General features: G+C 34.0%; 1 protein-coding gene across 1 annotated transcript in view; it reads right to left on the bottom strand.

Moving 5' to 3' along the window:
- Positions 1-4,168: 4,168 nt before the first annotated feature.
- Positions 4,169-11,566, bottom strand: part of LOC108910863 (J domain-containing protein CG6693) — a 66,854-nt gene continuing 59,456 nt past the window's right edge. The window contains exon 3 of the mRNA XM_018715608.1: positions 4,169-4,512. Coding sequence (XP_018571124.1) covers positions 4,331-4,512 — 182 coding nt within the window. The 3' untranslated portion in view covers positions 4,169-4,330. The remainder of the gene's footprint in view (positions 4,513-11,566) is intronic.

Genomic DNA, 11,566 nt, shown 5'->3' with positions numbered 1-11,566 from the left:
GAAAAATGTGAAGTTAACATTTAATGTTCCTAGAGTCAATGGGCAAAATGAAAGATTTAACCGAACCATATTGAGTGCGTTGCTAACATCCATTCCAGAGGAAAATCGCTGGGATGAGGAGGTATCTAGGTTGCAATTTGCAATTAACACTGCTGTTAGCAAAAGTACGGGAAAACACCATTTGAACTTCTGTATGGGTATCAACCAAGAGGAGTTGTAAACCCTATGCTAGCTCAAGAAATATAAGGAATACCAAAAATGGTAGAAGATAGGACAAACTTGCGTAAAGAGGTTGCACAAAGAATTGCTAGAGACCAAGAAAAACAGAAGGAACGTTATGATAAGAAACGGAAAAAGCCAAGGGTTTATAAACAAGGAGATGTAGTTCTAATTGTAAAAGTTGAAATTGCTCCAAACACAAGTAGAAAACTATTACCAAAGTATAGTGGTCCCATGGTGATTCATGAGGTACTACCAAATGATACGATATGTAGTAACTGATATGAATGAGACTTACCGAACACGAAGAGCGTCTAGATACAAAAGAACAGTAGCAGTAGACAAAATGAAACCATGGCTACCAAATGGAGGTGTCTGACTCTTCTGATTCCGAAAGTGGTGAAGATGGAGTTATTCTTTCAAGTTCAAGTGAAAGTGACCAGGACATTCTTACCTCGAGGCGAGGTAAGAACAGGATGGCCGACTGTTAGGGACATCCTATATTAGATATTTATTTGACTAAAGACGCTGAGAAGGCTGATGCGCCGACTAGCCCGAGGTGTGATGTTAATATAAACATTGATAAAGAATGAATGCCTTCTTCCCTGTTTTAGTCGAACCCTAATACGGTTCCTATATAGGCCTCATTTTATAAAAGACCGTGAATTGTGCGTGCGTGTGTGTTGTTTAAAAACAGTGTCAATAAGAGGAAATAATTGGAGTTCTTGTAATTGTGAATTACAGGATGAGTTATCACTGAGTATCTTGGCATGCTTACTAATTGTTAATTAAGTATACTGTACTGTTGAAATGAATCATTTGTGGAAATTGGTGGCAATGTTTGCTTGACCAGACCTGCCTATTATTGTTTTGTTGAGAGTTGTTGTGAAGGGCCGTTAGCTGCGGTGATACGGTCTAGTTCTGAGGTATGGAGATATCTTAGGGCTGTTAGCTGCGGTGATACAGTCCGTCCGTTAGCTGCGGTGACACGGGGGATATCTCAGAGGCTGTTAGCTGCGGTGATACAGTCTGGTTCTGGAATTGGACGCGTCTGGCCATGAGCGGGGTATCCTAGGGCTGTTAGCTGCGGTGATACAGTCCGAACCGTTAGCTGCGGTGACACGGAGGGTACCTTAGGAGGCTGTTAGCTGCGGTGATACAGTCTGGCTCCGGTACGGATGGTCTGGCCATGAACTATCTCAGTGCTATTGTTTTTCAGCCAATGTTGGTTGTGCAGAGGTGGTTTGGTCGGTTTGCATTGTTAGCCTGATGTTTGATAAATAGTTGAATGAATTGGCCATATCAGTAAAAGATGTTTTGAGTAGAGTTAGCTGCAGCAATTTGAGAAAAGTATATCTAAACAGTAGTAATTGATTTAAGTTGTTATGCTTAAGGTGAGGGTATGCTTGGGTACTCATGTGTGTTTCTTTTATTTTCGGAAAAAAGGTCTTGAGCTTAGCTAACTGCCAGAGGTCGCTCCTGACGACAGCCAGACCCTGACTTGTGAACACAGTAAGTGTTTTGTTTATTTCAAAATTAATTATAAGTATCAAGTATCCTCCAATGGTCCACGCCCAATATATGTATACGCCCCTAACATATTGTACTACATTTTTCTGATTTTCACTTATTATCATTTCTAATTCTTTTTTTCTCAATTTTAAATCTGCTGCTTCAACCAATTTTCTTTTTCTTTTTTTTTCTCCACTATCATTTTCTCTTTTGTCTTGTAAAGCTTGTTTTCGATTTGCAGAAGAGGATTTAAAAGCAGTAATCATTGATTTAGTTACTTTAATATTTTTTACATCACCGTTATTATTAACAATAATAAAATCATGTACAAATCTTTGAGATATAAGACTTTGTTCTTGTAGATTCTCAACTAGGAATTCTTTGTTGAGAAACTACGTTCTACAGCAGCATTTCCATGAAAAAATACTAATATTCATTTTACAAATTCGACAAAATTCGCAGATATTTTTTGCTCAGCACACAGTTTAATAAAAAAATACGTCTAGCTGATGTTTTTTCTCATCAAACTTTAATAATTCTTTTTTTACAGCGTCATTTTCTATAAAGGCAATCCTTTTCAATTTCTTCAGCAATAAGTTCACCAAAGTGGTTATGCTCGACTAAAACTTCTAAAGCTAGTTGAATCCGAATTTTAGCAATTTTCGGATTCAACATAACATAAGGAGAAAAAAAATTAAATTAATTAAAAATTGTAATTAAATAAAATGATTGCGAACAAATTTTCCAAGGACCATTCGATTCAAGGAGATTTCAAGTATTTCAAGTAGGTTAAATCCATTAAAGGAGTTTTCAAGATTTTCAAGGGATTCAAGGAGCAGTAGACGTTCTGTGTAAGGGTATTTTTATTAAATTTATTAGTTGTCTAGCTACACTATTTAAAATAAAAATTAATAACTGAAAAATTTAGATATTTCAGTTTAATAAAGGAGTCTTTATAGAAAGTTACCATTTATTTCTAAATAAAATCAAAAAAGCATAAAATCGTTACAAGTGATTAAGAATTAGCAAAATATGGGAAATGTTTGCTAGTAGCACGTATTAACAAAGCAAATAATCCAAATTTACAGATTTCCATTGTTTTCAAAATGTGAAGGAAAGGTTTGAATGAACAGCAAATGCGAATTATGAGAAAACTACCAGGATACATGAAGTAACAACGATAATATTTAGTTTAAAGTTGTGGCGTCTGCTATTGAAAATCCAAATATTAGTGCCAGGAAATTAGTAGTAACCTTGGAGTTTTCAAAAGCTCCGGGAAAGCTATTTAAAAATTGTAGGGTCTACAGAAAGGCATCTAATGAAATCATAAAACACAGGGTTTGGCACGATTTCTTTTGCCCCCTGTATATTTTATTTTATTATTTTTTGGAAGAGCCATCTTCACTCTACAGTTCCTGAAAAAAAAATAATTTCTAGCCGTCATACAATCATAATTATGTCAACTACTAGACGTGACGGAACATAAGAAAAAAAAATTAAAAGTCGATTATCTCGAAAACTATCAATATTTTAATAGGGATCATAACACAAAGTCCCGTTAATTTTTCACGTAGAATTCGATAATGCCATCAAAAATATAGGTTTCCATTAAAAAAAATTAAGTTGGTACCTGCCCAGAAAAAACTGGACACCCTGTATATGCAAATATATTTTCATTTTGTGCAGCTCGGGAAAGTAGGCCACTTTGTAGAAAAAAAAATTAAGTTATATATTTTATTAACCTTGATATTGGACTTACGCGCACTAGGTGGACACGGACAAATTTAAATTGTATATTTAAATTGGGTACTAACTTCCACTAACATCCAAAAAAATTTGGAAATAGATGGTCATGTAAAAAGAAGCAGAAGTAACGAAATTTTTTTGTAAAATCCTTATACTTTCCGAGAAAAATATTATTGAAGTTCTAATATTTTCAACCTTTACATCGCTGGGCTACTGTAGTCTCTAGCGTCATCGGAATGCATTCTAATAGCGTTGTGCACTATTCGCTCTATCTCCACGTAGCCCCAGGCGATTCCGATTACTGAAATCCGATTTTAGTATTAATATATTATAAGCAGTTGAATTTGCAGCTATAAAACAGTATTATAAAATATTTATATCTTTCCTTGAGAAATTCTTTCAATTTTTTGTCCGTTCATTTTTTTATTACACTTTGCCGCCATGCCGGTCGCCGACTGCATGCTTTGCCTTGCGCAATGTCAGGTTTTACAGGGGACCAGTTTCTAGTGCCGTGCAGACGTGTATTTTTAAATAGTTTTCGAACTGCCCTTTTTGATTTTTATTTATAAAATTGTATTTTAAGTCTCCTGTATATTAAAAAAATGTTTTTTGATAAGTTCTGAGTCACCCTATATATAACAGCAAAGCAAAACAGAATTTTACGAATAATCTAATAAATAAAAAATAAACGCATTTACAGAAATTTTACTACATCAAAAGAAAATCTTTACATTTCATATAAAAAACAATATTTTAATTATTATATGGTATATTTTGAGTAAACTTCACATTATTTACTAATCAGATTAATGTTGGAAATAATAGAATATTTCATCTATTTATGTCAAAACATTTAGTTTTTTTGTTTCTTTTTATTCTTATCTGATTTACTTTCTTTCTGCTTGATAGATCCAGAGGTAATATTCATCCTTTTCCTTTTTGAAACAAATTTATCTTCAATTTCTGACAAAAGATTATAATATTCTTCTCCTCTTCTCTTCATACTTTTTTCCATATCTTTTTCCAAGTCCTTCACTAAAAAATTATAAATTATTTTTAAATTATTAACATATTTCTGTGTATTTATTTAATCAAAGTCATTATTTTTATTTACAGCAAGAAGGCGGATGACGACGACGAGGACAACGATGAGCATGACAGTAGGAAAGGGGTGACTTTGAACCAACATGGCCTTGGCTTTTCGACTCGAGATGGATCGCTTACGTCACGATTCGACCAATTAGAGCGCGGTCGAAAAATTAGCAGGAAATTCAAATAATTAACAGTACGTACATTTTCAACATGTAGACGTGATTGACTGAGCGGGATTGGAGGGGAATTGAAAATTAAAGGTATAATTGCAACGCAGGCGCAGTAGATATCAGAAGGTTGGAGGTACGAAATTTTTTATTTTTTTATTTTTAAATACCGAATTATATTTGGTCTTGAGGCTGATGGGTTCTCACTCGATTTAAAAAATTCCTATATAGGTATATAACATTATCGCATCAGGATCATAAAATTAAGCATATTTGAAGAATAAAAAATAAATTACCCATATTTCCTACTGTGTGCCGTACGTACATTGCTTTCGACACTAAAAATCCTATTTTCAATATTAAATTAAAATTATAAATAATGACTATAGAAATTCGGGAGTTAGGACATTTTTATAGGAAATTTACTTTTCTGTAGGGTCCTTTTTCAAATTGATGCTAACACTTATATATATTCACGAGTTATTTGCAAAAAGCTGAAACCAATTTTTTTAAATCTTTATTTGTTTATAATTTTTACAATTGTTTATGTGCGAATGCGATTTTTATGCATATATTTCTAGATGTCATTCCGAATCGATTGAGCCCTCGACCATCCCTTAACTCGAATTATCAGTATTTTTCACGATTTTGAAGATGTTAGTTAGCCTATCTCCGTGATCTACTAAAATGTCCAATATTACACGAATCCTTCTTGCAGAAATACAAATTATCTAAAATAATGGCAAACTCAGAAAGTGCTAATTATAGAAAAGTTAAATTTAGAATATTTTGCACTACCCGAATATTTGAGTAAATTACTAATTTATACAGGGTATAACAATATTTATTCATTGGCTAATTTTAATCATAATGCAGACTCATCGATTATTGAAAATTTTGCAAAAGATGATCTATCAGAAATTTTGGATAGAGGAAAAAACAAAACTTTTTGGAATATTTGCCAAAAAAATATCTTCTTTTAAAATTGTGAGTGGTCATTGAAAGTTGCTCGAAATTCTAATATACAGGGTGATTCAGTCATAATGTCATTAATTTTAATCACGTATTCGGAAGACTTAATAGACAGAAAATCGGAAAAAAAATTTTTACTCGACTTTTAAAAATGAAGGAAATCAACCCATAACTTCCGCTAAGAAGGCGGCCCTGCCAGATGCCCGGATGCTCGGAAAATTTTGTAACGTAACACGAACAAATCGTCAGCTGAGGCAAACAGCGTTGCCAAGTTCACATCATAATCTGTGTTCACATTTAATTAATCCGCTTTAGTATACGGATACATATGTACGAAACCAATAAAATGCAAGTAAATAAAGGATCATGCTGCATTTTATTATAACTAATTTTAATAATTTAGTGCAAAATGTTTTAACAAGCCTGACTTCTCGAAGTCAACTTTCGTTAAAAGAAAATACATAAGGCAGAGGTTTGTAGGCACACTGTATTTTATCAAATAAAAAAAGTCGGCACACTAAATACCCGAATATACAAAATACACTACACAAGGTTACAAAACCATTACCTAACAATTTATAGCGTTTATTCAAATCTACCACCCTCCATATCTCCCGCATTTTTCCCGCAAAGGAGTTAACATAACACATTTTCAAAAAGTTCAAGCTTTAGAAGCAGCTGATTTTCCCAATCGTCTTGAATTTTGCAATTGGTTCCTAAGTGCAGCAGAACTTTATTAACAAAGTGCTCTGGATGGATGAATTCTGTTTTACTCGTGCTGGCATTTTAAACAGGTAAAAAACATAAGTATTGCTTTCTCAATAACAATAAGTGCCTACACCAAAGTTTAGATTTACATTAAAGTTTACAGTTATTATGTAAACTTTGGTTATACGCAACTGCAAATTGAATAATAAACTGAAATACTAAAACTGTGTATTATTTAACATAATAAATTATAAAACGTGAAAACGTTAATAATATTAAAAATGATAAATTGTAATAACCGTACATTCGAAAACAATCATCCCTATTCATTGATGACACGATTTTTCTTTGATAAAAGACCGACAACTTTTTGCTCTACTTTGCATGGAATACGATCCTACTACAGTTCGTATTAGTCTAGGAGCCAGATCAGGTTCCGTGTACTAGCTATAAAAATAAACTTTTTACAGCCATTTAAACATTTAATTTGTTGATAACAATTAATCTGACCACTTTCAGGCTTTGCGACCAAGATTTTTGGATTCAGAAGGTCAAAATACTTTAGAATAAGTTGTTTGCAGCCGTGGGATTCTAGTTGGCAACGGAACTCTGTCTGGCTCCTAGACTAAAGTGCACACGTGCAAATTAGAAAGTTATTGACCTCGACACAGGTTAGCCTAGGTCGGAAACACGTACTGAGTTGTTTATTTGTCTCTGTCCGATTGTATTTTTATCTTCTATTACTTAGAGTCAATATTTAAATACATTTCACCCTCTCTTTATAATTTATCTAGTGAGTGTTGGTTTTTATGTCATTATTCCTGTAATGAAATTGAAATGGTTATGAAATGAAATTTAAATTATTTGAACTCTTGGGGTTTTGTAACTTCAATATTAAATTTTATTTAAAGTGAAATACAGCTAATTTCTTTGCAGCCATAATTGTCACATTTGGTCAGATGAAAACCCGCACACTACTCGTCGGTTTAGCTTTCAGAGGAAGTTCGGTGTCAATGTATGGGCAGGAGTATATGGCGATCGTTTAATTGGGCCGCATTTTCTACCTGAACATCTGAATGGGCCGCGTTACTTTCAATTTTTAGTAGAAGGCTTACAGCAAATTAAAAAATTATCACTATGATGTTAATAAAAAATGAGTCATGCTCAGACCTCCTCGAGGTTCTTGCTGGGCAACAATAACAATTTAATATGTTGATTGCATAATTATAAAAAAATAATTTATAGCATTTTAAATTATTATTGGCCGACGTGAGCAAACCGTTTATTTATTGTCTTCCTATGTGCGAAAATATATAAATATGGCAACATTGCATCTAGGTCACTTTGTTCATATCGTAGCCGGCTGACGTCAGCCGGTCAGTAACAGCCTGAAAAGGGCGTTAAATAATGATTTGAAAATATTTTTTTTTCAGCTTAAATGTGCATTTAATTTTTTTTTAATCACGCCATCGTATTATACTCATTTTTCTCTATCTGCTCTTAAAATTAATGACATTATGACTGAATCACCCTGTATATCTGTAAAAAATATATTGACAAGAGTAAAAACGAAAATGTATCTGAACGTAAACGCAGATCATCTATTGCTGCGCCACAAAAAAATAAAAGAAAAAATTAAAATGTATCACCACCCTATACAGATAATGAAGATGAGTTAACTATAAGACACATAAAGAATATTATAATAAATTGTTATGAAGAGCGGGAAAGACAGACCGAGCGACGGTGGCTGGAACGCCAAGGCCAGTGTGCGTGTCCAGAAACGTTGAATAGACTGATTGTTCATAATTGTATAAACATTTTTATTTAAACAACGTAGTTGGATAAGGAATAGAAACGAAAGATACGTTAGTTAGAATTAGACAGTTGAATAACGAACAATAATAATTGAGAATGTACATTTTACTTTGATTAAAGGAAATTATTGGCAATAATTATTTTTGTTGATAACATCAGAAGTGGGATAGTGTCACGTGTCTTTCACAGAAAAAAAGAACGTATTTATAACTGCTATTAACTGTATACAGTGTGTCCCATTAAAGTGGTCAAGATGAGTGATGATGACAAGATGAGTGATGATGAAAATGCTCTTTACCAAAGTTTGCTGGAAAAACACATTGAAAGGAAGGTCAGTGAGATTTTTAATAAAAGTTGCACCCAGCTCAGAGCAAACTTGGAGTCGGCCAACTTGGAAACTGTATTGGGGGAACCGTCGACATCATCTGTTCGTGGCGATATAATTCCACTGTTTGATCCAGATGACAGCACAATGACGGTTACCGGATGGCTTCAGAAAATCGATCAATTGGGAGAAATACACAAGTGGTCGGAATATCAGAAAACTGCATTTATGCAAGAAAAACTGCGGGGATCAGCAAGAAGATGGTTTCATCGTTTGGGGATTATAAGAAAACCTGGGATGAGTGGAAAACAGTATTGACGCTTGCATTTCCGAGTTCCACAGATTATGCAACTGTGTTAGAGGAACTTGTTGCAAGAAAGAAAGAACAATGTGAAACCATGACTCATTATTACCATGAGAAACTGTCACTTACACAGCAGTGTAGGTTGGACAACGAAGCTACAATTTCCTGTTTGATTAAAGGATTGCCTTTAGAATTGCAGGCAAATGCGAGGGCTTTCAAATGTAACACTCCAAATGAATTATATGCAGGATTTTTAGCGTCTCTTGAAAATTACCGGAGCTACCAGGAGGAACATGGAAAATTAAAGAGGTCACGACCTGAAAAACATGAGAAAGTTCCCATTAGATCCGGAGGTTGTTTTAATTGTGGCAAATTTGGACATATTTCAAGAGATTGTCGCATGAAAAGTGTTTTACGATGCTATTTTTGTAACCGTTTTGGACACAAAAAGGAAGATTGCAGAGTTCGCAAATGCAGTATTAATGAACCGAGTACGTCTTCGGGAAACCAGTAAAAATCTGTGAAAATTATAGGGAAAGATGTTAACCAAATCTATGCGAAGCAGTGTTCCATTAATAACGAAAATTTATTGGCAATACGATAAAAACTGATATGTCAGTAAAGTTTACATTGCAAATTGACGTCGTTCAAATAGAGACTTCAGCTTTGGTGACTAGTGCAGATATGGACAATTTTGATATGATTGTCGGACAGCCGGTTATAAATGCTGGAGGTGTTTCACTTCTAGTATGTGCGGGGATTGCAAAATTAATCAAAAATTACGATAACTGGTTACAAGACATTTTTGAGCAAGGAGAGGAAATACGACCAAAAATTAGTTTGTTAAAAGACTGTATACTGTATCCACACTCAACGACGATGGTGGACTGTGAAATTAGCGATGTAAATGAAAAGGATGAAGTTTTGATGGAAAACAAACGCTTTCAGTTCGGGAGAAGTGTGATTTGTATTCCCGGAATGGTGTTTAGAGGGTCTCATTGTTTGGTTCCGGTTTCGAACCTCAGTAATGAAGAAATACAGTGGAGACGAGGCAGGCTGGACTCAGATGTCAAGGCGGCACCGCTATGAGAGATTACAGGGTGAGTTCTCTGAGCCATAATACTAAGCATGTTAGAGAGATTCGGATAGGTGAAGTAGACATAAATGCTGATTTAGATTCTGAGTTAAAAGAGAAAGTTTTAGAAGTACTGAATAAATGGCAAAATTGTTTTGCTAACTCATCTGCTGAGTTAGGAGTGGTGAAGGGGTGCCAGTTAGAAATTAAGTTGTCAGATGAGTCGAAACCTGTATGTTATTGTCCTTATAGATTGTCGTTAAATGAACGAGCAATTGTAAGAGAAAAAGTAAACGAATTGTTAGACTCTGGTATAGTCAGGGAGTCACAGTCTGAATATGCTAGCCCTGTAGTGTTGGTCAAAAATAAAATAATGATTTTAGGTTGTGTGTAGATTATAGAGCTTTAAATAAAATCACTGTTAAAAATATATACCCTATGCCAAATGTGGAAGAACAGTTAAATTTGTTAGAGGGGAAAATGTTTTTTTACAAGCATATATTGTAATCAGGGTTTCCGTCAGATATCAGTAGAATTAATAGAACCAAATTGAATTGGCAAAACTGCTTTCATTACACCTGACGGCCATTTTGAATATCTCAAAATGCCGTTTGGGCTGATAAACGCACCTTCTGTGTTCCACGAACTATTGAATGAATCTGGATTCAAGTTGAATTTAAAAAAAAAAACTTTAAGCAGCCTTCAAATGTTCAAGAAATTAGACAATTTTTAGGTTTGGCAGGTTATTTCAGAAAATTTATTAAAGATTTTGCAATGATTGCTCTTCCTTTGACAGAATTAACTCGGAAAGATGCAATTTTTGAATGGGGAGAGACAAAGTCAACAGCTTTTCCAAAACTTAAAGATCTGAATCAAAAACAAATCTGACAAAAATCTGCTACGGAAGTTTAGCTATAAAAATAACCGTTTATATAGAAAAACATTAAATGGAAATAGACTTGTTATTCCAAAATTTGCACGATTTCAATGATAAGGCTAGTAGTAATCTTAAAAACGTAGCGAGAAAAATGAAAATTCAGTATGATCGCAAAAGGAAGGCATCTAGAAAATATAAAAAAAAGGTGACTTGGTTTTGTGGAAAAGAGGTATCTCATGTAGTGAGAAAGGTGTAAATAGAAAATTAAACAAAAAGTTTTATGGTCCATATAAAATAGTAAAAATATTCGAAGGTGATCGTTATAAAATAAGAAGTGTGAAAGGCATGAGAGGTTATAAAAATTTCAGTACTTTAGTAGCAGTTGACTCATTAAGACCATACTCGAGTTGTAAAAAAAGACAGCGATCTCTCTAGCAGTGCTTCTGAAAGAGATATTAGAGATAGAGAAGACTTAATTGATTTATTGGAAAGTTAAAGAAAGATATAACGATGTATTTTGTTGTTCTGTTGTAAAGGATTTGATGTCAAGATAGAGCTAGTCGGACAGGACAACTTAAAAGGTAACCTGTGATAGTCAACGAAAACATACAATATATTCGTGGTGATAGTCGGACAGGACGACTTAAAAGGTAACCTGTGATAATCAACGAAAACATACAATATATTGGTGGTAATAGTCGGACAGGACGACTTAAAAGGTAACCTGTGATAGTCAACGAAAACATACAAT

Source organism: Anoplophora glabripennis, unplaced genomic scaffold (genome assembly GCF_000390285.2).
Source record: "Anoplophora glabripennis isolate ALB-LARVAE unplaced genomic scaffold, Agla_2.0 scaffold656, whole genome shotgun sequence".
NCBI lineage: Eukaryota > Metazoa > Arthropoda > Insecta > Coleoptera > Cerambycidae > Anoplophora > Anoplophora glabripennis.
Note: the sequence above shows the minus strand (reverse complement) of the source record. Positions and strands in the feature narration are given on the sequence as shown.